Source organism: Phalaenopsis equestris, unplaced genomic scaffold (assembly GCF_001263595.1).
Source record: "Phalaenopsis equestris unplaced genomic scaffold, ASM126359v1 Scaffold000834, whole genome shotgun sequence".
Taxonomy (NCBI): Eukaryota; Viridiplantae; Streptophyta; class Magnoliopsida; order Asparagales; family Orchidaceae; genus Phalaenopsis; species Phalaenopsis equestris.
This window is the reverse complement of record NW_018165274.1, coordinates 676,291-703,333: the sequence shown is the minus strand read 5'-3', so window position 1 is coordinate 703,333 and position 27,043 is coordinate 676,291. Positions and strand designations below refer to the sequence as shown.

The window sequence follows — 27,043 nt, the reverse complement described above, 5'->3', positions numbered from 1 at the left end:
TTTATTTATTTATTTATTTATATATATATATATAATAGATTAATTAACTCGTAAAAAAAATATTAAACACCTTATATAACTTGCATCTGCCCTAGCTTACGCACGAAGCATACCACTTCCTACTTTCCTCGACTAGATTGCGTAAGTTTTTTCGGTCTCATCTCACCCCAGCAAAGTACAGGCGCAACCCCTTCCTTATGCACACGACAAAGAAAGGGTCGTCTTGCCTACTTTGGCTCCCTTCTCTTCTACTTCCTGTACGGGAACAAAGCCGCAAGAAGTTCGACTCATCTTCCTCTTCACCTTCAGTCTTAACTTAAAGCAGACTCCCCTTCCTTTGTTGTGTGAACACAATGTCGAAGTTCATATCCTCTCCTCCTTCACATAGCTAAATAGCCAGTGGCACGCAAGGTTTGCTACTACGTTGTGCTACTTCCGCTTCTCTCGCGAAGACGACATGACTTTGGTAACGGCTCATTCCAAGTAGGTCTTTGACGCCGCCTCTTCTCTCTCCTTCCTCCTTCCTCCTTCCTGGCTAAGGCACGAAGTTGTACAATAACCACAACTTCTTCCTTTTCCTTTCTCATATGTGGCTTTCATTACTCTTTCTCGCTCGTTATGCTTTGATTTATTCGAATGAGGGATGCGACATATTTGTTATAAATGAAGGGATGCATCTCCTTAAAAATGTCAGCATCCTTTTCTTTTTTTTTAAATATTCTTTTATCTTTCAATAAGATTTTAGTTATTACAATCTCCCCTCGAAATTTAAAAAATAATCATGAAAATAAATATAGAGAAAAGTTTTGGATATTTTTCTTGCATCTCAGAGACCTTCTCCAAAGTAGCAGCATTCTTAGACCTGTGCTTCCATAAAATCTTCACAAAAGGGGTCTCTCTGTTCGGCAGTTTCTTCACATCATAATCCAGAATGCTTCCAAGCTCCTCAATATAAGTCAAATCAAGTTAAATGTCAACAGAGTCTGTCATCACCCAACTTGCTTCGTTTGTTATATACTTTCTCAGTGAAAAAATGTGAAAAACATTATGCAATCCCTGCATATGAGCAAATAAAGTCAATCTGTAAGCCAACTTCGCAATCCTCTCCACAATCTCAAATGGACTGATAAATCTGGGCTACAACTTTCTTGTCTTCCCAAAACATTGCATACACTTCAATGGACTGACCTTGATGAAAACAAACTCTCCAACTTCAAACTCAAAGTATTTCCTCTAAATGACTTATAGCGCCCTTAGTCTGTCTCTGATCAGTCTAATCTTCTCCGCAGCATCATCAACTAAATTAGCTCCAATGATCTTTCTTTCAGCTGTGCCAGCCCAAAATAGAGGTGTCCTGCATTTTCTTCCATAAAATACTCATATGGAGACATTCCAATGTTAGTCTGGTAATTATTATTATTATAGGCAAACTCTACTAAGGGTATATGTGATTCCCAACATCTACCAAAGTCAATGACACATAATCTTAGTAGATCCTCCAAGGTCTGAATAGTTCACTCTGACTATCTGTCTAAGGGTAAAATAATGTGGTGAAAGTCACTTGAGTGCCCAAAGCTTCCTAAACATTTTTCCACAGTCTGGAAGTAAACATGTCATCTCTGACAAAAATTATAGACTTTGGCACTACATGACATGAAATCTCATAATTTGATCCACATATAGTATGGCTAGCTTCTCAACTGGATATTTCAGTCTAATAGGTAGGAAATGAGCAGATTTAGTCAGTCGATCTACAATAAACCATATGGCATCGTAATCTCCTCCCATTTCCACTCTGGAATCGGTAAAGGCTGCAACTAACCTACAAGAAATTTATGCTCTACCTTCACTAGCTACCATGAAATACACTTGGCCACAAATTTTGTCACACTTCTCTTCAATTCTGGCTAGTAAAATGCTTCTTTGAGATCTTGATACATTTTATAGCTCCCTAAGTGAATAGTATAACCAGATAAATGTGCTTCCTCCAAAATTTCCTTCTTCAGATCATCAAAATCTGGAACATAAACCATGTCTTTATGCCTTAATAGACCATCATGATTTGTCACATCTCTCTAAATTGTCTGCCTGAACCTACTTCAGAACTTTCTAAATATTGTTATTTCTGGCTAAAGAATCTCCAATTCTGCTCTTTAGAGTTGGCTGCATTGTCAACTGATATAACTGAACCATATTATCATCACAATAATCAACTATAGTCAGCCTTAGCCTCTCGAGATCTTTAATTAACGGGTACTTGCTGAGTAAATAAATAATTCAAATTACCATAAGCTTTTCTACTCAACGCATTTGCAACAATATTTGCCTTTCCTGGATAATCCTGAATATCTATATCATAATCTTTAAAAAAATTCAAGCATCTCCTTTGCTTCAGGTTTAACTCTTTCTGAGTGAAAATTTATTTCAAACTCTGGTGGTAAGTGACAACTTCACACCTTACTCCATACAGATAATGCTTCAAGATCTTGAGTGCAAAAACAACTGCAGCAGGCTCCAAGTCATATGAAGGATACTCCCTTTCATGATTCTTCAATTGTCGTAAAGCATAAGCAATGACCCTACTATGTTGTATCAATACACAACCCAAACCCCTCAAAGATGCATCACTGAAAATTTGAAACCCATCAAAACCTGAAGGAATGGCCAAAACTAAAGCTGATATTAAGCAAGTTTTCAGCTTTTGAAAAACTTTCTCGCAACGATCAGATCAATCAAACTTCACCGCCCTCTGAGTCAACCTTGATAGTGGCATATTAATCTGTCAAAACCCCTCAACAAATCTCATGTAATAACCAATCAGACCTAGCAAAATCATGACCTCAGTAACAGTAGTAGGTCTTGGCCGATCTGCAATCGTCTTAACCTTATTTCGATCAACAGATATGCCATCTTCACTAATAATGTGCCTAAAAAAAGCCAGATTTTTTAGCATAAATTCACAGTTACAAAATTTACCATAAAGTGTATTATCCTTCCAAACTTGTAGCATAGACGAACTTCGTCCCTTGAACACACCAAAACATCATCCATAAATATGATCAGAAAAATATCTAGAAATCGTCTGAAGACCCTATTAATCAGATCCATGAAAATTGTTGGAGCATTTGTCAATTCAAACGGCATCACAACAAATTCATAGTGCATATATCTGGTCCTCAAAGTGGTCTCTGTTTCTTATTCTTCAATCCTTTACTGACGATAGTCTGAACTCAGATCAATCTTTGAAAATATTGAAGCCCCTTCCAACTGATCAAACAAGTCGTCAATCCTCGGAAGTGGATATTTATTTTTAACTGTGAGCTTATTCAACTCCATATAATCAATACACGTCCTGAAGCTCCCATCCTTTTTCATGAATAAGACTGGAGCACCCCAAGGTGATGTACTAGGCCTAATGAATCCCTTATCTAGTAACTCATGTGGTTGCTTTTTCAGCTCCTACAACTCATTAACTGTCATTCTGTAGGGTGCCTTGGATACAGGCTCGGAACCTGGTAAGAGCTGAATAGTGAAATCAATCTCTCATACTAGAGATAGCCCTGGTAAATCATCTAGAAACATCTATGGATATTCTCTTAGAATATCAACCAAAGACTTCAATTTCTTAGAAGTAGTTGTCACCTAAGCAAGAAAACCCTAACTTCCATAATTCAACAATTTGCAAGCTTTCATACAAATAATTATCATAGATGTCAGTTCTCTATCACCATAAAATTTAACTTGTCTTCCCAGATATATTTATTTTGACAATCTTCTTATTCCAGTCAATAATGACAATTTTCAAACATCTAATACATGCCTGAAATCGCCTGAAATCGTCATAAGTTCCACCTCACCTAATTGAGCAACTTCCATAAAAAGACCACTTGGCATTCTCACTGATAGTATCACGGGCATTAAAATAACAATCAATTGCAGCACTTTAGTCTGTTCATCAGCTATAAAAGAATGTGAAGCTCCTGAATCAAATAGCACTCATATCGGTCTACTCTGAAGATATATAATATCTATCATTTAAAATCATTGCATTAGACATTTAAAGTTAGCTTATTAATAAATTCAAACCCTTTTCTTATGTACGACAAGACAAGAATCATATGATGCTTAAAGTCAACTAGTTAAAATTATTAAAAAATAAACATAATTGTGATGACATCATGAGAGTCCTTAGCTTCCTTCTGCGATAATGCATTATACTCTGGGCTGAACATTCTGCTGAGTCTGACCAGCATTTGGCACTGACCATAAAGATTCAACTGCCCTCGGTCTACCATAGCTCCTAGGTGGTGATCCTCTAGGTGGTGAATCACTGCTCTTGGAATCTGTTGGAGCCGTCTGACCCAATTTAGAGCAATTGGTTCTCCATGTGTACTGGCAAGTGGCACCAAAAGCATGTGTTCAATCCAGAAAGACACTCACCATTTTGTGAGCTTCCACACCTGTCATACCTATTTACTTCATACTGGGTGCTAAAGTTGATGGATCTAGCCTTCTAAACACTTGTACCAACTGATTGAAAGGACTATCTTCCCTAATGAATCTCCCTCCTCTAAGTAGTCTCCGGATCCAGTTCAATCCTCTTAGCTCTCTCCACCAAAACAGAGTAATCATTGATTCCAAGAGGAATCAATAGCTGTCTAATCACATCCCTGAGCCCATAAAAAAATTGGTGGCACTTGTCCTCTGCATAAGGGATCAACTAAGGTGGATATCTAGAAAGCATGGTGAATTCAACTTCATACTGCATAATAGAGCGATCACCCTGTACAAATCTGATAAACTTATCCCGCATTTATCTCCAGGCGGACAGTGGTAAAAACTGGTCTCTAAAGATATTCAAGAACTCTCTCCACTGAATCATGGCACTGGTTCTATCCCCAAATTTCTCCTACAGCTGTCTATGCCACCATCTCTCTGCTTCACCATCTGACCTCCTCTACTGGAACTGGCCAAAGTCTGAGAGCTCTTAATCAACTGTGTTATTGTAGTCATTATCTCAGCATAAAAGAGATTATAATTAGATAGAATTGAATTCTTTATCGACATTACTTAAGAATTAAAGAAATCATCCTAATGGCTCTTCTAGATCAAGATCAAATCTATATTCTCTAATACCATTATTGTCACGACCCAGCCCGGTGCTTAGAATTAACTAAGGAGTGTACTACAGTAGAATGGTATTAACATCCAACTAACTATCTACAAAATTTTTCAACGACTTCCAATATATAAAAAAATCACTAATCTACAAAATGCAATAAATTCTAAAACATCCAAAATAACATCTAAAGCCAGTACAAAATAATATATCAATATCTGAAAGAAATAATAATAACAAATTATCATCATAACAAATATACCTAGCAGTAGTGATCCTCCCTGGTAAACAAAATATCTCCTATTAAACGTATCAACCTAAAACTTTTTTCTCCTGAAAGAGAACATTAACTTCAACTGTAAGTAAAACTTAGAGAGTAATTATAATCTAATATGCATTAAATTTATATGATATGCTAATCTATGTTATGTTATGCATGAATGACCAACATAAAATGGAGTTAATTTCACTAAAACTTTAAAGCTATATATTCCCATTTTACTTTAAGTATTATCATTTTTTTTAATTCTTTAATAGTCATCGTTGGATTAACGTCACACCCAAAGGTATCATTAAAATTTGGCCGAAGGCACCCACAAATGTGCCTGAAGACACCCTCAAAAATGTACCCGAAGGTAACCTCAAATTGCACCCGAATGAGCAAATTTGTCATTTCTTTTAATGTGCACAAGTACATTACATCTCATGTTAGTACCATCTAGGGTAATCATGTATGACTTCAACATTTAACTTTCATTTCATTTCATTTAAATTACATCCTTTTAAAAACATTAAGTAATCTTTCCCTTTCCTCTTTCATCTCATTTCATTCTTAAGCTACAACAAGCATACAAACATAAAATATTTGCCTAAAACATTAAAGAAATTCTTCATTTAACAAAGTTTAAATTTAATACATATAAAAAATAATTACTCACCTTGACTTCAAAGACTACTGAAAAAGTTTATTACTTCTCCTCACTTCCTAACACCTAAACCAATAAAATGTGCATATGCTTATAAGAACTTTGTTTTAATGGAAAAACCTAAATGTGGCTGGCTTATTTAAAGATATAAGAATGATTAAAAACTCTAATCTCTATTGACAATAAAGTTCTTAGTCTTCCTCAAAATTTGAAAATTTATCAGTCTTCTACACCCTTCTGATTACATAAAAAATATTTAATAATATTATTTTGAATAGTTATTCTATTTGTTCCAATAACAATATACCAGTAATATTTACCTTATAAGTTGCTCGGATCGATCCTCCTCCTAACTCCCACGCTCCAACTGCTTGTTCGAATTTGATATTAAGATTCTAATCAATTTTTTTATCTCGCATTTAAACACACACACAAAAAAATTATATATATAATAACATATTAATTAACTTACTAAAAAAATATTATATATATCTTATATAACTTGCCTTTGCCCTAGCTCACGCACGAAGCTTGCCCCTTCCTACTTTCCTCGGCTCGATCACGTGAGTTTCTTCGGTCCCGTCTTACCACAGCAAAGTACATGTGCAACCCCCTCCTTCCAATGCACACGACAAAGCAAGGATCACCTCGCCAACTTCGACTCCCCTTCTCTTCTTCTTCCTGTACGTGAATAAAGCCACAATAAGTTCGCTATTCTTCCTCTTCACCTTCGGTCTTGACTCAAAGCAGACTTCCCTTCCTCTGCTACGCAAGCACAGTGTTGAAGGTTATTTCCTCTCCTTCACAAGGCTCAACAGCCCTACAGTGGCACGCAAGGTCTTCCTTGCGCTACTTTGGCTTCTCTCACAAAGAAGACATGACTTCGGTTGAGGCTCGTTCCAAATAAGTCTCTCATGTCGCCTCCTCCCTCTCCTTCCTCCTTCCCGACTAGAGCACAAAGTTGTACAGTAACCGCAACTTAATCCTCCTTCCTTCTCCTATGCGGCTTCCATTAATATTCCTTGGTCGTTGTGCTTTGATTTGTTCGAATAAGGGAGTGACAGATAAGTTATAACTGAAGGGATGCGTCTCCTCAAACCGTCAGCATCTTTTTCTTTTTTTCTTTTTTTTTAGTATTCTTTTATCTTTTATTAAAATTTTAGTTATTACATCAAGTATGTATCTTCGTGATGGCACGGCTAGGATTTAAGAATATGAAAGAAATTTTTGGTGTAGATAGGGTTTGGGGAAATCAAAAGTGGTGGTTGAGCATGAAAATGAAAAATTTAGAATAGGAAAGGTGAACACTAGAAAACCCTAGGATAGGAATAGGGTTTGGCTAGCTCTGATACCAAATAATACTGGAACTAGTTAGAGAATCAACGAAAAAAAAATAAACTTTTATTAATATTGAAATTGGATTATAACGCGACACAAATGAAAAGGGGAACTACAACACCAAATCAACTCTTCGGCAAGGACCGGAAGTAAGGATCTGGAAGCAATGGTGGCGTCGACAAAGCGTCAAGGGAAAAGGAGGAGTACGGGGCTGTCAGAAATGTTGGAAGGGTAGTTGATGGCTGGTTTAGGGGTTTGGGAAATTGGAGTGGTAGGTAAAATTGCAGATAAGGGTGGTGAAAGGTGTTGGGTGATTGCAAGGTGAGTCAGAGCAAGGAAAATTGTTGTAGGCGGGCTTGGTAGGATACAAGGGCCGGTTAGGATGGTTGGACAGAAAGGCCAGTAGCAGGTTAGAAGTGAATAAGTTGTTGGAATGCGGATTGGAAAGGTTGAACAAAAAGGCAGGGGCGGAAAAGGGGCGGCAAGTCAGTGAAGATGGTAGTGAAATGGACGGCGGCCAATGGAAGGAGAAGGGGTAGGGAGGAGGATACAGTAAGATACATCACCGCCTGGGAGAAGGATACAACCAGAGCACCGCCACCTTCTCGAATACAGCCCTAGAACAGGAAGAACAGCTCCACAAAGAAATCTGAAAAGAACACAGAAAAACTAACCAAAATGACTCTCTCAAATAAATCACGAAAAGGAAGGATAGAGAGAAGGCCGGCGGCAGTGGCGCTCGATCGAATGGGACACTAGAAAGGAAGTAAATACAGCTCGACTCCTGTCGTGTCTAGACCGGTTCCCCTGTGCCAGTCGGTTCATCCGGCCGGCTTGTTTCCCGCATCCGTGCGGAAAACTCCCGCACCCGCATCATCCAATAGTGCCATATTCCTTCATTCAATTCCAATAGTTTCTACTAAAATCATACATCATAACAGTATATAGATTAGCATTAATTGAAGGGCCTTGCCTATGATCAACATCAGTAATTAACCGAAAGAATGCGCCTAAGGAACACTCCAAACAAGTCATAAATTCATTGCAAAAGAGAAAAATCTATATGCAATCCCTTATCAAGTATGAAATTTACCTGCTACAAAATCAACCTAATATTACCTAAATAGATTATTTTAGTCTGAAGAGGACTTTCGAATCCCAAAATTACTATTTCTTATGTTTTTTGAAGCAAATTTACTAGCATCAGGATACCAAAAATAAAAAATAAAAGATAACACGCACAAATAACCAAAAGATATTGTAAACCATACTGCAAAACAAAAATAGCCATAGAAGGATTCTGTATCCTGATAAAATAAGGAGACTTCTCACGTAAACTCCATAGGAGAATTTACAACTGCTAAAAAAACTCTTCACCACGGACTTAATTTGGAGATCTAAATTTGTATTACCTCATGAGAATACCACAGAAAGCTGCAATAGCATCTGTAAATTGTAATACATCATTCATGTCTCACATTCTAACTTGATAGCTTATACTGTGAAAAAAGAACTTGTCAAACAAATCATTCACATAAAAAAAAATAGACAAACAGTATTTGTAAGAAATAAGAGGGCTTAAAAGACGAAAAAATCACAACCCAGAAAACTCATTAAATCCTTCTTCATGATAAAGATAACAAAAACATAAAATGCATTCACGTAAGAATATCAAAAGGATAATAGATGCAGGATGATAAAAAAGTATCCATGGGATAGAACCTTGAATTCAACTACCGTCTTTGAAGGCTCAAAACTTAGAACATAGCTTGACAAAGGGCAGCAAAGATTAAGCAAATATGCCGGATATTCTTGAGTTTTTTGTCTCTTCCTGCAGTGATTTTCAGAGGCAACCCTCAACTTAGCGGTCGCGGACTGAAAACTTGCAGCAAGGCTATTAATCAAATTATGGATTGGACCTTTGGAAATGAACCTTGCATTGATATCTGAATCCGTAAAGGAAAAAATATTGAAGCTTAAAGAAAAATGATTAAACGTAAAGCAAAATAGGATACAGATATATTGGAATACCTACAAAACAAATAATAAACAGAATGAACTGATAAACAAGAATATCCTGCATAGGTATGTTTTCATCAACGAAAACATTATAAATACCTTTGTCGAGAATGCACCTATTGGCCCTGATATGTACCCAGAAAGTGAAAGTTCTCCGTCAGAGAAAACAATTTCTCGGAGTGAACTAGAAACCTCATTTCCAAAACCATCAGTCACCAAAGGCAAAGAAGACAAGCTAGGAATTGTGCAAAGGAGTTTCTGTTCGCTGCACTAACAAAATATAACTGAAATTACACAATTCAAAAAGAGAGTAAACCGGTGTATGTTCTTACATTAAAAACTCACCCCTCAATTTCAATAACCTTGAATGACACATGTGGATGCACAAGTGCTATCCTAAAGACATATTTCTTCACAGAATGCAGCACCTTTCTAAGGCTTCAAGATAGAAAATCGACAGAGCAAGTGTCATTCCACATATAGATGAGCTTCATCAAACAAATAAATGTAATGTGGCAAATTATGTAAATTCTTTGAATGGAAAAGGATGGAAAAACATTGTAGAAAGAAACCTAGATTGCATTGATTTCCTCCGAATTGGTTGATTATAAAATAAATCTCGAACTATTACTGCAAGAAAAAAGCAAGAATTTTTTAAAATAAGTTAATCAAAACAATCAGTAGAATTTTTGAATGGGCCAATAGAAACGGAAAGCTAATGGATGCTAAGACTAGCCTAAGCGCTTATTTGGCAACACTATGTCGCGTAACTCTTCACCACAGTTGTAACAAGTACATCAACAGGAAGCAAAATTTTGCAACAAATATCCTCTGCGATATTCTGAAACCAAGCAGCATTAAGCAAATGCAACATTGGCAAAAAAAAAACCAATGTTTAACTCCGATCCTGCTAAACAGGGTGACATGATCGAATAAAAAATTGATGATAGAATGACAAACACCAATCTCAATATCATGCAAATTGAGATCAAAACACCGTGCAAAGCAAAGTCAAATAATGATGATTCATTCCGCAAAAAATGCTTCACTGATAACTCCAACACCACAATTGACAAAGATGGGTTTTAGCATTGGGTGGCGCATCTCCTGATAAGAAAGGCAAAAAACCTACCTATAATTGCTCAAAACATTACTTCTACATAAAGTAGATGATAGCACATCTCCAAATGAGAATGGCCAAAAAACCAATAAGGAATCATTCGAAAGATGGCTAGTACACAAAATAGACTACACTGATGAATTCAGAGCGTGGAACTAGAGATATTGCGCATTGCGGTTATGAATAACCACCAGAGCAGTCAGAAATAGCAAATATTTGTTCTTAAAACAGATTATGTTATGCATCCAAAACTCTAAAAACAACTTGACCACTAAATGAAAATCTGATCAACATGTCGGCCTGCAGACGTGATATAGCACAAATCGGAGCCGAATGCCTCAATCACAATCAATAATAATAATAATAATAATCTAAGTATCACGCATATCATATATCTCACGTGACTCCCCCTAACCTGAAGACTTCCACTCCTTCTCTTTAGATTACTCGCCGACATTGCCTTCTCTCACAACATCTACAAGCAACAAACTCGTTGTTCAATGTTTCTCTCTATTTTTTAGCAGCACAAGCCTCCCAACTAATGTCATAACTCCTTCAACCACTCCAACATGCGACCTCCAATCACCTAGTTATCCAACCCATCAAACTAACCAGCAGCATGTTGGCTCCCTGTTATAGCTCCTCCTCTGGCTAGTTTAATCCACCGATCTCTTTTCCTATCCACCTCATTCTATCTTCCGACCAGTCTTTGAACAGAGAAACTCATTCTTTCACTCCTCTCTCTACAATTATGCCCCCTCTCCTCTCTCTCCCTACAACTAAATGCCCACTTGTCTCTCACTTTCTCTCTCTAAGTAAAGAGAAATCAACTTCCCTCATCTTTCCACCTCATTCTCACTTTACCTCTTCACACAAAGAGAGAAATCACACTTTCTTTCCACCTATACCTCACTCTCTCACTTTCTCTCTCAAAACAAAGAGAGAAACCATTCTTTCCTTCTCAATCAATCTCTACTCTCTTTCTAACTTGCCGTTTTTTTAGACAACCTCAGAGGGAATTTTATTAAATAAACAAATAATCTTTCTGACTCTCCCTAAATAACGATAAGACGCGAAATTTCTTTTCCTCCTTTCTACCGAGAAAGGTAGCGAAGAAGGCCTTGCATTGCCAAAAAAAGAAACTTGCATTAACAAAAAGCTAAGTACGTAAACATTTTATTAAAGTGAACGAGTTGGAAAATTTTTCCTCAGTTTTGTACGAGTTACTCATACACATCTTTCTTGGCATTATGTGGAAAAATGCCAGTCGAATCACCACCAAAATCTTAGCATAAAACTCTAGAAGAAAAGAAGAGACATCGGCAGCACACGAAAAACAAACCCTGGACCCTCATGAAAGCAAACATATAATAAATGGATAACTATGAGTTACCCGAGAGGATCGGCCAACTCCTCAGAACAAAGTAAACTTGAATTGGTTCAATCGATACAAACATGTGAGATGCGTGTTTTCGGTCATAGGAACTACTGCGTGCAGGTCGCGTTTCTGCATCCGCTTGGACATGGGACGACCCGCAACAACGAATCTAGTGAAACTCGCAGACATGTTCAAGCAAAAGAGATATAGAGAATGCTCACTTGCGGGGGAGGACCAAATTGAGAGCTCTTACAAGGTATTCCTTATTTTCTTTAATTTTTATATAGTAATTATGTTAGGATTATTATATAATTAATAAAAAGATGTTATAAGCAATTTTAGAAATTATTAATAGTGGATTATTATTTGATGATAAAATGTGATAGATCGAAGAACTTTTGCTTTGTAAGATTTGGAGATTTTAATTGTTGATTTCACACAAGTATGAGAAAGTAAAGGATAGAATATTTAATGTGTTGTATCTTTTTTTAGATAAATGAATTAATTTAAACGATATTAAATGTTAATAATAAGTTTTTATTAAACAGAAAAATTTAGATTAAGGAATATTTAAGATTGAAGCGAAAAGATGCAATTGCGGCATAAAAGAGAAGTGTTTAATTGAAAATTAATTATAATCAAATAAATAATGATCTAAGTATTAAAATAAGTTTTATTTCTTAACAGTATCAAAATTTTGAGGTGAAAAATATTGGGATCCAAGAACAAGAAGGATTAACAACAATAATCAGGTTAGGGTTTCCCATTTAAATTATAAATTGTCGCTTTAAATTAAGATTGACAAATCTAAATAATAGGTTATATTAAATGCAATCTGATTTTGGCAAGTTCAAGTTTTTGTGTTGGAAAATTGATATGAGTAGAAAGGTGAAAGGCTTTGACTTTTTCAGTAATTTTCATGCTTGATTTCATTTATACTCCATTCCAGTGAGATTTAATCTATGAGGGATTCTTCATATTATTAAATAAAAAAATATGCATGTTAAATAGATGCATAATAATTTTTCCTATAAAGTTATTAGGATTATTGAATAACATTTTGGATTCCAATAGAAGCGCATATATCGATATGTTGCATGACACTTAGATCCTAGTAGAAATGCATTTATTATATAACATTTACAAAATTGTCATGCATAAAGAGTTGCATAATAATTTACTTATAAAATTAGATTATTTTTTCCCTTTCTTATTCTACTAAGCAAGCATTTATTCATAAATAAATGATGACAAGGTGTCACATAAGAAAGTAATGCATGCTAGAAAAGTAAAATGAGTGTATATACAAAAGTTTGTAGAGCATGTTAAGAGGAGTTCACCCCATTATGGTACTGGTTGGGGACACTAATGTACTCGTGGGCCTAGATGTTTATCTTACCATCTAAGAAAATTATGAAATTTCACTGACAGTTGTGCTAACGGGAGAGTATTGGCCAAAGATGAGTATGCATTATACTACCTCAAACAATTGTGAATTTTAGATCACTAACCGTTGTACTAATGGAAGAGTATCGATCAAGGGTGAGTAGGCACATTTCCACCTCAGAAATTCATATAATTTAGATCACGAACCATTGTGTTGATGGGATAATATTGGTCAAAGATATGTTAAGTTATGGTTGATGATGCTACTGAGATAAATATAAGAGTAATGTAAGAGTTAAGAACATGAAATAAAAGTAAAGTTAAGGATTAAACTTTAAATAATAAAGTAAAAAATTAATGTGTAAGGAATTTAATAGTATTATCATTGAGCAAATGTCACGAATACGTGCATTAGTTTATTATATGATTATCAATAATGAAATATGAAAAATCAGCATGCATATTGTCTTCTATTCTTTCGAGTACTGTAGTCCAAATTTGATTACTCCACTGAGTTATCTAGGAAAACTCATCATATTGTTTAATATATTTCAGGTTTAAGTTTTTGAATTAAGATGAATTCAGGAGGACAAAATGTGTTCAGAAGGCGAGATCAACAAAAGAAAAAGTAAACTTCTAATTTGTTAATTAAATTTGCATTATTTAGTGATTCTTTCAATTTAACTGACATAAACTTTTTTAGTGATAGAAAAGTTATAAAAAAAAATTATTTTCATGGTCTAATAGTTTGATCCTATCTCGGTTAGTTCCAAGCTCCAAGTCGGGTCGTGACACAAATGGAATTTATTAAGTCCTTGTAATTGAGCTTATGCAAAAATTAAATTGACTCACAAACTTTTTTAGTCTGTGTCAAACACTTGTATATCAAACTAGCTCCATGTAAAAACCAAGTATTACATAAGTAAAAATAAGACCGTTGGTATCAGGAGAAACTTGATCAAGTGGAGGATGTGCATCATAAAGTGATATTGTCTCGGATGTTTGGACTAATGGTGTTTGGAACTTACTTTTTTATTGATCTTGTTGGGGCTGAAAATGCTCATTATATTTCCACTATCCCCTTTGATCTTACTAAAAAGACACTCTTATGCTCAAAATGGTTCCTAAAGGTTCCATAACCAAAACTCTTTATTTCACATTACATCATTTTCAAAAAATTGATTGGGGTGAGGGTATATGGAGTTGGGCATTATCTACATCTGTCTTTCTTTGCTTGGAGACTCTTCCATGGTGTAATCCTTTGTGAAGATATTCTTAAAATCAAAGGTTTGAGGCTCAAATCTCAGTGCCCTTTATGTAAAAATGAGAAAGAATCGGTGGACCATCTTTTTTTTTCTGGCCCTATCTCTTTAGATGTGTGAAAAAATGGGGTAACTTCTATGCCTTAATACAACATTTCCTTCAAGGGACATATATGAAGTTGTAATTTTTGCAATCCTGAGGGGAGGAAGCGTCATTTTTTACAAATCTCAGCTTTTATTATTTGTTGTTTTATATGTTGTTATATATGATAATACATTGGCTTATACCAATAAGCTGGCTGGTTTGGGTATTAATAGCATGTTAATGGGGTTAGGAGAAGAGGTAAGCAACCCCCTACTTTGGTAAGCGGGCTGGTCCCACCAGGCTAACTGGATAAAATTCAATGTTGATGGCAGTTGGATATTGGTGTCGCTGGCATTGGTGGCATTGCTAGGGATGAGCAGAGTAGATGTTTATTATACTTCTATTCTCCATGTATTATTTCTCATCCTCTGGTAATTGAAGTTAGGGTTGTGTATATGGCAGTTTTACTAGCTAGTTGTGCCAAATGGTCCTCTATGCAAGTTGAGATGGACTCTAGTGCTTTGGTTGAAATATTACAAGGCATAAGGGGGGCACCTTGGAACATAGTACATTATTTCAAAAAAATCATGTCTGTTACGTCCCGCATAATCATTTCCTGGAAATTTATTCACAGAGAGGGAATAGACCAGCCAATTGGCGGACCAGTTTTGGTGCTAATATTATGAAATTCTTGTGGGAAGGAAACCTTTTGGAACCTTGCTCACATTGGTTGTTGGGGATCTGTTGGATGCCCCTTATATCAGACTTTGACGTTTTTTTTTTTTTGAGGAATGCCAACACACGTTGTGGCTTGGGTGTTGCTCATTGTTTTATGATTTCATTTTTGAGAATTTGGTGTTATCAATTATTGCTCCTCATTGGGATGGGATTTTATTTCCAATAGTTTGTTGCACATTCTATTTTATTTGTTATATACTAGGAAGGGGTTTTTATATTGTATCGATCATGCTACTCTGTCATTACCTTTCGTTTTCTATTTGGTGGTGTAGAATGCTGACCTTGTGCAGGACATCCGTGTCAGACATCAATGGGGTTGTTTGATGACTGTTGGGAAAGTTGGATGTGATGAACTTAATGATAGTTATAACTGCAGTATCATCACATTTAATTTTCTCTGATTTGTGTTTGCTAGTTTTTTGTTTGGATTTGGGATCCTGTTTAGTGATGTTGCCTCGTCTTTCTTGTTGATCTGGTAGCACTTTTGACAATGATGGAGTTGTTTTCATGTCAGTTGGGACAATTGGTTGGATGGGCTACTAAACTGAAACAGAAAATGGAAATTATATGCAATTATCTTACACTTTATTTTCTCTGATTTCGTGTCGGCTGGCTTTCTGTTTGGATTTGCTGTTGTTGATTTGATTTTTTTGTCACACCTCTTGAATTTATTTGGTGTTGCATATGTGGTTTCACTGTGCATTATTTAATTTATCAGGGCTGCAAAATCATGTGGAAGTCAAATGTTCTATCAAGATAGTTTTCTATCCTTGACTGCTATTTCCTAGTTTCTTAATGCTGCTATATTTCTTTCCTGCTATTTCATAGTACTATTTCAACTATGGGGGCTGCTCTACTATGGGTCTATCAATGTCTTATTTAAGCTGAATTTCTTTTCCCTGCTCCTAAAGTTAATGAATTCTCTGTGTTGCTATATTTTCTATCTGTCGTGGTTTGTGCTTCTATCTGCAGATTGAGAGATAGTTTTTTGGTTATGAGCTGTTTTGACTTGAAGTTTAAGTGAAGGAGATACTGTCAGGATACTAACCTGCACAGTGGATTGACCCTAATCACATTATGGTATCATTCTGTTGTCAAGATTTAACTGGATTTGTTTCTTTTAGAGTTTTATATTTTTGGGGTATGCATGGCACCTTTTTGGAGATCATTTTTTTAGTGTGTTGTACACCTGATGTTTGAGACCTTAGGACTGTGTATTGTACTTATTTTGGTTGTTAGTCGGACCCAATCATCAAGCCTTTTGTACTTTTTACCTTAATTAATAAAATTGCCTCTGAGCTTCTGCAAAAAAAATAAATAATAAATAAATTATATCCCTTACATCTAGCCGATGTTAGTTAGGTGAGAGTAGCATTAGGATGGTGGTTTCCTCATAAGTCCTCATGATGCATCCTTTATTGTGTTCAAATTCTGAGCCGAACCTTGGCCTATTGATTTATACCCTATCCCCAACCATGAGAACATGGATAAGGACACTAATGCTCAGTTCTTAAAAAATTATCAGACATTCATTTCCATTTGGCTCGTCTCAAGTTTTTGTGCCCTTCAATGACTGTTCTTACAATCTCGTAATTGAGATTTTGTGCCCCTTTAAACAGCCAATAATAAATGAAGGCTAACGCAAGCTCTTATGAAACAAACACTGCGGCACTTGAATCTTATGATAAATGGGCAACGAGTCATCAAGAGAAGAATGCCTGAAGTTAGCATAATGTGCAGCCTAATGCAATTTCATCACTAAACCAAACAAATAATCGCTTATCTAACAGAATGTAATTTCAGCACATAGCCAAATAAAAACAAACAGAAATCTATAATTTCATGACAAAGGAATTTCGTTACATGACACAAAAATTATAGAACATCAATCTCCACAAGACTGAAACTTTCTAGCTTGGATGGTAAGACCATTCAATCCCTTGACGAAACCACTTAAGGTAAATTGGCCAAGCAAGTTTACAGTTCCAGGTCATAGAATATTTAGCAATTCTTCCAATTATACCTATCCTGATGTCATATTCTGATATGATAAAGAAAGAGCGAAAGAGAACGTTACCAGTAGTACCAACATCATCCCTCTGGTCATCGATTCCAAAAAATAAGCACTTTGAACTCTGTCATGTTTAGTAAAACATCAGAGAAATAATTGTCCTAATTATCATCAAAAGAAAGTATATTAACAGCTATACCTTTATGATCTTACAATATGCATTTGGCTTTCCCCGAGCTTTAGACCTAATTTCTAATAAAGAAACATCGGAAATGGAAGATAGGGCCTCTCCTCTAAAGCCAAGGCCCTCTGTACCAGCGTCTGCCACAAGAAGGGCCTTTGATGAAGCTGCTCATGTCAAACAAGAGTCTAAACATTGATGGAATACCACTTATTGGATAGCATAATCATAAAGACGTAGAAACACTTATTTTGCTACACTCATAATGGACTCTGGGCACACCATAATCACATGGACAAAAGGAAAGAACATTATCACCATTCATTAATCAACCAAACAAGAATTTCAAACCATTCACTTACAAGAAACAGCAAAAAGATACTCAAGCAAATGAATACATCTAGCTCATTATTTTAAGAGATTTGAAAATTCACTAAATAATTCCTATATCGACCATTAAAGAATTGGTACATGTATTAAAGCAAATTCAATCCTGGCATCAAGAAAAAGAGCTGGTATAAAGAGCAAAGAGGGCAAAGAGCGTAGATCCACATTCGGTTTCATTACTCATAATGATTTCTTTCAACACAAGGAGAGTAGCGAAACATTACAGTACTTCATGGTTTAAAGTTCAACCGGTGAGAAGATTGGTTTTAAGGTAAGCTGTAATCGAACTAAAAGTAGACAAGAAGATCTCAACCCACACCCAAACAAACAAATAATGAAAGACCTCACAACGTACTGGCAGCAATGGCAAAAAATTGAAAAACTTCAAAAATAATTATAATAATTACGACCTTTTAGCTGATCAGTTCAGGTTTTTAACCAGACTACTCCTTCAATTGCATGCTATTCATATTATTTATGTCATACAAATAATGGCAGCAATTACTTCAAATAACTCTTAAGATTTGAATGCCTTCAAAACTAGGTACTATTCATAAAAAGATAGAAATAATATTTTATGTGAATACCTGTATGGTTGCAATGTAGATGTACCTGTATGGTTGCAATTTTTATATTATCGAGCAGGATTTAAAGCTGAAGCTTTTTATGTGGGTTTAGGTGAAGCTTTTTATGTGGATATAAAGCAGGATACAAAGCTGAAGTTGAAGATGAACCTTTTTATAGCTGCAATGTAGATGAAGCTTTTTATGTGGATATAAAGCTGAAGCTTTATAATATATGAATTGGGTGGGTTTGATGCAAATGTCCCAATTTATTTTCAACCCCTTTTGATTGTTCCTTTATGGTTTGATGTGCATTTCTATGAAGCAAGTGGTGATAATCTCAAATAACTATGGCTATGTTTCCTTTGGTGATGATTTGGCACTTTAGAATGGCTTAAATTTTTAAGCAACCATTGTTGCCATTACCAATGAAATCTACTTTCTTCACATGCAATGGCTATACAAGGCATTCAATGTGGGTTGTTTAAAGAGTTCTCTGAAAGCTTGGAAGCATTAACTAGCATTCATTATTAGATATTGTGAAATTTTCAAATGCAATTACTATACACTAGCATTTGGTCTGAAAACTTGGAAGCATTAATTGGTTCTTAGAAACATTAACTGGCATTCTGAAATGTAGGTGAAATTATACGTATGCTTGGTTTTCATATTGCAAATGCTTCATTTTCATTGGTTGTTGACAGAAATTACACAATTGAAGTATGTATGTAATTATATTGTAGTGGTATATATGTAAATGCCCCATATATTAATTGAAGTATGCAATTTTTTTTTATTTTTTCTTTGGGGCAAGGCTGATTTGCCAAACTGCTGGGTATTATATGCCCCATATAAAGTTTTTTATGCCGTTTGTAATCTATGGTATATATATGCGAGCTGAAACAGGAGCACATACATGCATACCACATAAATTGGAGCTGATTATATTTTGACATAAATATGAACTTCCACTTTTGTTGCATTCAAGAGAAGATGAGCTCACGGATTTTCGGGACATCGCAACAAACACTGTCATTGTGGCCTCCAACCCTCACTGCTGACGTCACTTCAGCCACAAGACGACGGGAGGAAGTTCTATACCTGCCCACGGAGCATCGCCGAACAATGCAAGTTCTCCCGTTGGGCAGACGGTTCGATTGATTCTCAGATGACCTTGATCTACAATGGAGAACATCACTTGAGGAAAGTCTGGCACTGGAGCTACACCATGCAAATGTTAAAAATAATATAATTATCTTGTTAATTGTCATTGTAACAATTTTAGAATTTTTTTTGCCCTCCTTTTACTATCGGTTACTTGAAATGTGTTTATGTAATTCTGGACAGTTATCATTGAAGTTTGGACTAAACAGTAGTGATGTACTTACTTGAAATCTTTTTTTATGTAAAAGATGAATTCTTTTATTTAAAAGATGAATTCCTTTGTAATATATAACATAAATGGGTACTTTAATTCGCAGTCTAAATTTTTTAGCAACGTTTGCGTTTACATGTTCATAATCCTTGAAAAATTAAACTATATGTGTTTGATCATCAAAGTTTGATATTCATAACTTTTAAAATTAGCAAACAAATACATTTATTACTTATTTAACACTTTCAAGTTTCACTAATTCATTACATAAAAAATTTTATTTACGAAGTTAAAAAAATTTCACTGCTACTGCCTTATTTTAAACAGTTTTACCAAACAAGGGCAAAATGGTCATTTTTCCAAAAACACAGCAGCTGCACCAAACAGACAGCCAGCTTCCCCGCAGCAGCTTCCTGGGCAGCGCAGCTGCAGCAAAAAAAGCTAAGAAACTATAACAAAAGCTGTGAAGTTGAAGCTGCGTCAAACAGAGCCTAAGGTTAATTTCTTTAAAGAGGAGATGAGAGAGAGGACTGGCAAATCATGACAGTGGCAAATCAATCAATGTTGTGGAGCAAACCAAATCGAGCAGCAATCCTACGGCTCATACATACAAGTGGCTCGATGGAGGAAAACATGAGCAGTGTCGCACGTAAGATCGTTGACACGTAAGATCGTTGATGTCATGCAGAGGAATTAGCGACAAAGCAAAGCATATTCGCAACAAAGTTGGTCGCAAGCCTGGGCAAACGTGAGGCACTCAGAAACAAGAGGAAGGTCTAAGGGGGAGTTTGGGTGCAAGTCAGATTTAAGTTAAATAGGATTTAGTAAATTTGGATTTATCAAATCTAAATATTATTAAATCAAAAATAATTTTTGGTCCAATTAAAATTAAATCTAATTAAATCCATTTGATGCTTTTGGAATAAATTTATTTGCAATATTTTTTCCCAAGCTAAATCCCTTAAATCCAACTAATAAGTAGATTTACTAAATCCAAATTTAATAAATGAAACAAGCAAAAAAATTGGTTTTAACTTAACGGTAAATTCGTCTCACTTATTTATGGTGTTTTGTGGATTTACATTAAATCCTTACTGAAATCCCGTTAAAATTGTCCTACCAAACACCCCCTAAGTTAGGGGTTGTTTGGTAATGAATTCAAAGTATGATTTAACATAGATGTAGGTCAAATCTTGCCAGACGGTCATTTTGGACAAAATAAATCCACATATTTGATAAATCCAAATTTCGCAGATTTCAGCCGTAAATCTTGGATTTACTAAATCCCATGAATTGGTTGATTTACGGAATTTACGGAATAGAGCTATTGAGATTTACCTGGATGTAGGAAGAACTTCCCAAACAGCTTTAGGGAATTTACAGGATTTACGAAATTTCATTGCCAGACAGTTTTTGGGATTTAACCCATTCAACATTTAGTAAATTCGAATTTATGAGATTTACTAAATCCTAATGACTTAAATCTCATTTTTCTGTCAAACAGCACCTTAGTGTCACATTCATTTAACATATCTTATTGTACAGCTATTATAAAATGGAGAACTTTGTCGTAAGGCATCAGATGAAGTTTATACTTTTTGTTAAGAATTTCAATGTGTTTTCAATACTCTGTAGATACATGTAAATGATATATTTTAGAATACTTCTGACTGATTGATTTTATTAGATATCTGTGAATTATAACAATGTGTTAATTTGGTTATATTTAGGTGATTGAGTTTATTATCTACTCTAGTTTAACAAATAGAATGACATAATAAGTGTTATAAATATATGTGCTAAATTATACCGACTTAAATTATGTCTTGCATAAATTGGTATCAAAGCTGTTAAATTTTGAGAACTAATTGTGGAAAATTAATTAGATTTGTTAATAATGCAACAAAATAGAATATGATATGATTGTTGCAGAGCATGGGTGACAGTAATCTTTCTAATTGAGTGGTGAAGTATACCCCAAACCCTACATCATATGCTTATATCATAAAAATGCATTATTATGAATAAGTGAATATGTATTTTATGACATAATAAATTGTAGATAATATAGCTAAGAGTGTGCCTAAAGCATTTAATCAATCAACACAACCAAAAAGAGCAATTGAAAAGCTTGAAAATATTGCACTACTTAATAGGAGGATTTGCATTGTACTGCAATTCTTTTATAGAGATTTTAGAACATAATTTGTTTGGTATAAAGAATTACAAATACAATGTAAAGTATAGAAGAATTTTAAGTTCACACCTTAGTTCATTTTGCCTGAATTTAGCATTCAGCCAATTTGGCCGAATTTGAGTTACACTGAATAATGTTATCGGCAAGCTGCCACCCCCAGCCTACACAATGCTGCCGACAATCTGCCGCAGCCTCCCACTGATTCGCCGTGAGCAAATGTTCGTCACCACGGCCAGCAGTATTTGTCTGCCGCTACCGCAGTTGTCAACCATCGGCCGGCATTCCACCGCTGTTAATTGTCCGCTGTCGACCGCTTGCCAGCCCTTCGACACAATTGGACAAAAAAAATATTTTTTAAAATATATTATTTTCAATCTATTTTAAACTAAATAAAAAATATAGAGTCCTACGTTTATTTTAGAGTAAATTGTACAACTCTAAAAGTATTTCAAATACATTATAATCAGTGTACTCTGCAAACTTTTTACATTGTATCTCACTTTGAGCCAAATAAATAGCCCCTTAAAAGCTGAGAATTAGCCAATAGCACCGGATCCTATTGCTATGAAATCAAAAAGTATGATACAACTATAGAAGATGAAAATAATGATTCAGATGATGGGAAAGATGCAATCTTTTGTAGCATCAGCACTACCTACTAATGACACTAGTAGTAGCGCCGACCATGCCTATAGTTTCAACTAATAGTGATTAAACTAGCATTAATGTGAAAATAGATAAATAATTGAAGCAATTTTAAAGTTTGAAGCCACCTCAATTTAAAGAAGTAGATGTCAGAGCTTACTGAGGATTATAGATTATCATAATTGAAAATATTCTAAATTGGATGAATTATCCTAGCGATATTAAGGTTTCTCTTGTCATATTTATACTCGAAGGTGAGGCAGAGTGTTAGTGAAGAGGCCAATACCTAGTATAGTTTGAAAGAAGGCCTGATGTGCAAATTACCTGGGATGAGTTCAAGCAAGTTGTCAAATATTAATATGTCCATCTTTATACAAGGCAGGCAATGCCAAAAAGTTTTGTGAATCTGACTCAAGAGGCAAGGATAGTGATCCAGTATGAAGCAGAATTTATATCCTTATTGAGATATGCTCGTAAACTTATTAGTATGCCAAATGAAAAGCATTGTAGATTTTTTAGAGGATTGAGAGATATCAGCTGAGATCACCTTTGATTCCTATGCATACTAAAAATTTTGCTTTTCATGGAAAGTGCTAGACTAATGAAGGACAAAATGAAGAGGCTGAGACATAAATGGAGATTGCTTACAAGAAGAGAGCATTAAATATTAATAATAATATATTTAAAAAGCAAAAAATTATTCATAGATAGTAACAGCACCAGCACAGAAGTTAACAGTTCGTATCAACCTGTGCCACTTGTGGAAAATAACATTTATGAAATTGTTTACTAAAGTTTGAAAGATATTCTCTCTGCGGTGATTCAAGTCATACCAAGAGATATTGTTCTAAAAATTTTCAGCAAGGCAAAGAATTGATGGTTATCCAGAAACCAAAGCAACACAAAAATGTAAAGCATATATTGAAAAAATCAACATTGAAAAATAAATAAATAACATCTGAAAAAAATGTGAGATGGTATGAGCCTTTTTGCTCTAACATCTTAGGAGGTTAAAGAATCCTTTAAAGTGGTGACAGGTATGATCATTATTTTATATCTCTGCTAAAGTGTTATTTTTATTTTGGCGCAGCACATTATTTTATATCTAAGATGTTATGATAAATTACATCTAGAACCAATTTATTCTACTCCTGGTGACAGTAATAAATTACCATATAGTGATTATCTGTTAGCTAAAGCTTCATGTTTTGTTGATATTATAATAGCTGATAAAACTTTCAAATCTGATTTGAACTTGCTACTTTTAATTAAAGTTCAGGTGATTTTAAGAATGAACTAGTTGATAAAATACCATATCACTATTTAATGTTGAAACACAAGACTTAAATTTGACTTGCCCAAGAATAAGTCAGGCAACTTCTAATGTGAAAAAGAAGTGATATCATCTCTGATCATTTAGTTATGGTGGAAAAATGCATAATTACCGGTGAATTATTATTTTAGGAAAGATTAGAAGTTTTCGACAATATAATTGATGATATAAAAGCTATTCTTGTTGTGAATAAACTTGTTGATATCTTTCCTAAAGCACTTGTTGGTTTTCCAACAAAGAGAGTAAAGCTTATGAATGATATTCAACTAGAAACTGCACCGATTATGAAAAGACCTTACCGTATGGCCAATAAAGAATTACAAGAATTGAAAGTTCAATTATCAGAACAGATTGAGAATGTTTTCATCAGACCAAATACAAACCTATGAAGTGCCCCTATTCTGCTTGTTAAGAAATATGATGGTTAGATGATGTGTGTTGACAACAGAGTTAAATAAGGTGGTTGTTAAAAAAAAATCAACTTCTCAGAATTGATGATTTGATCAACTAGGAGCTTCAATAATTTCACTAATTAATTTGAGAGCTATGTATCATCAAATCAGAGTTAAATATAGTGTTGTTGAGAAGACAGCATTTGATATCAGGTATGAGCATTATGAATTTCTTGTTATGTCTTTTAAATTTACAAAGTACGGAACAAGATTTATGAATATAATGAATTTAATTTTTAAATCTTAGCTTGATTAATTCATGATAGTATTGATAATATATCTCTACTATAAGAATAATGATAATCATGCCACACATTTGAGCATTGTTTTGAGCTTATTGAGGGAGCACAAACTATTTGATATTCTCTACTGAAAAAGTGATAGCAATATTAGAATGGCCAAAACTGAACAGCGTAATTGAGACTGAACATCGTAATTGAGATCAAAAGTTTTTGCAATTAACAAGCTACTACAAAAAATTTGTATGGGAATTTTCACATATTGCACTACAAATATTTAGACTGACAAGAAAAGATATCAAATTTGATTGAAATGATAAATGTGAGCAAAATTTCTTACAACTTGAGAAATGTTTGGTACTGTTTGGTATTCACAACACAGTTCCAGCAGTAATTAAATCATTTCAGATATACAATGATGCTTCCCTGAAGGCTCTAGGTTGTATAAAAAATTGATTGCACATGCTTCCAAATAATTTAAGTCTCAATAAAGAAATTATCCATCACATAATTTGAAATTAATTGCAATAGTATTTACTTTAATCTATATGAAGTAAAATAAAAAATCTTCCCTGATCACATAAGTTTTAAATATATTCACTCAAAAAAATTTGAATTTAAGGGATAGAAGACAATTAAAGCTAATAAAGAATTATGACTTTGACATACAATATTATCCTGAAAGGGCAAAATAATAGCCGATATACTAAGCAAAAAATTTAATGAGCATGCAAACTGGATAACTCAAAAAGCAGAGATGATTAGAGAAAGCCAAAATCAATAATCAGAACACACTCAATTTATATCAGATGAATGTTCAATCTACTCTTGAGAATAGAATCAAAGTTGCACACAAAGCTAGTAATAAATATCAGAGACTATAGATCAAGCGCATGCAAATACAAAAAGAGATGTCGGCTTAGTGAACAGAGTGAAACTAGAAGTAATTTGCATATATGGATAGCAAAAGAATCAAACTTGATTCAAGAAATTCTATATAAGGCTCATAATTCAAGTTATTCAATTCATCCAAGAAGTACAGAATATAAAAAAATTCAAAATCATTATTTTGATGAGCTGGGATAAAAAATATATATACAACAGAGTATGTAGTCAAATATAAAGCATTTCAAGTAGTTAAAACAGAACACCAGAAACTCGGTGGTGTATTATTCACTCACTGCCAATACCAGAGCAAAAGTAAAAAAAATATAGCAATGAATCTAGTCAAAAATTGTTTGGGCTGTGATTAATAGATAAACAAAATCAGCATACTAAATATGTATACCTAGATTGATTTTGCAGAGAAATTAGCAATACTATTTGTAAAGAAAATTATCAAATTTCATAGTGTTCCTAAAAAATTTTTTGTCGGAAGCATATAACATACTTAAATCCAAACCAGAGAAAGACCTATTCATGAAAATTTTGGTACTAAATTATATCTTAGCACAGCATTTTATCCCCAGATTAATGGTCAACCAAAAAGAAATATTTAAGTGTTAGAAGATTTACTGACAAGCAATGTTTTAGATTTTAAAGATAGCTGAGAATATCGCATTTCAGAGATAGAATTCTTTTATAAAAATAGCTAACAATCTAGCATCAAGATGACATCATATAAAGCATTATAACACAAAAAATACAGGACTCCGCTGAGTTGGTTGAAAGTCAACAGACAGCTATCAGTGCCACGATAAATAGATAAAGCTACTACTTTAAAAGACAAAAAAAATCTAAAACAGATTGAAAGCTGCCCTGAAAAGTCAACAAAAGTATTATGATCCCAATCATAAAATGATAGAATTTTAAATAGGAGAATTTGTATTTTTTTAAGATAAAACCAAGATAGATATATCCAATTTTGACCCTGAAAGTAAATAAGTCCCAAAAACTGACACAGCTTGGTGATGCTGTAGCTATAGTGAGGCAGGCGTAAAGAGTCGCGGGAGCTGATCCTGCGATTCCTTGTCTGGACCAAACCGGCCAAGATATGGGAGGGTTGACCGGTCCTCCTACATTGGTTTGGTGCCTCTTTTCCATAGGGGGGTCCAATCCTAGGTTTCTAGGCCGTATTTATGTGATTCCTTTGTTCCAGATTTGCAGTTTTGAGGTGTAATTTCTGTCGATACAGTTTTCTCTTCTACAGTTGTATCCAAAGGCAGTTGGTACTTCGGATGTAGCTCGTCTGAGTTGGTGATCTCCTTCCAATAGATCGAGTGGTGCTCCTGCTATAGCTCGCTCTCGCAGGGGTATTTATCACTGACTTTTCCATCCTCTGCATTCCTG

The 27,043-nt window shown here is 34.7% G+C and overlaps 1 protein-coding gene across 1 annotated transcript in view; it reads right to left on the bottom strand.

Annotated features, from left to right (window-relative positions):
* Positions 1-27,043, bottom strand: part of LOC110031497 (DNA mismatch repair protein MLH3-like) — a 117,857-nt gene that overhangs the window by 54,621 nt on the left and 36,193 nt on the right. Inside the window, exons 5-11 of the mRNA XM_020734720.1 lie at positions 17,582-17,730; positions 17,449-17,506; positions 9,975-10,032; positions 9,748-9,840; positions 9,502-9,667; positions 9,399-9,414; positions 9,106-9,329 (exon numbers count right to left, since the gene is read on the bottom strand). Coding sequence (XP_020590379.1) covers positions 9,106-9,329; positions 9,399-9,414; positions 9,502-9,667; positions 9,748-9,840; positions 9,975-10,032; positions 17,449-17,506; positions 17,582-17,730 — 764 coding nt within the window. The remainder of the gene's footprint in view (positions 1-9,105; positions 9,330-9,398; positions 9,415-9,501; positions 9,668-9,747; positions 9,841-9,974; positions 10,033-17,448; positions 17,507-17,581; positions 17,731-27,043) is intronic.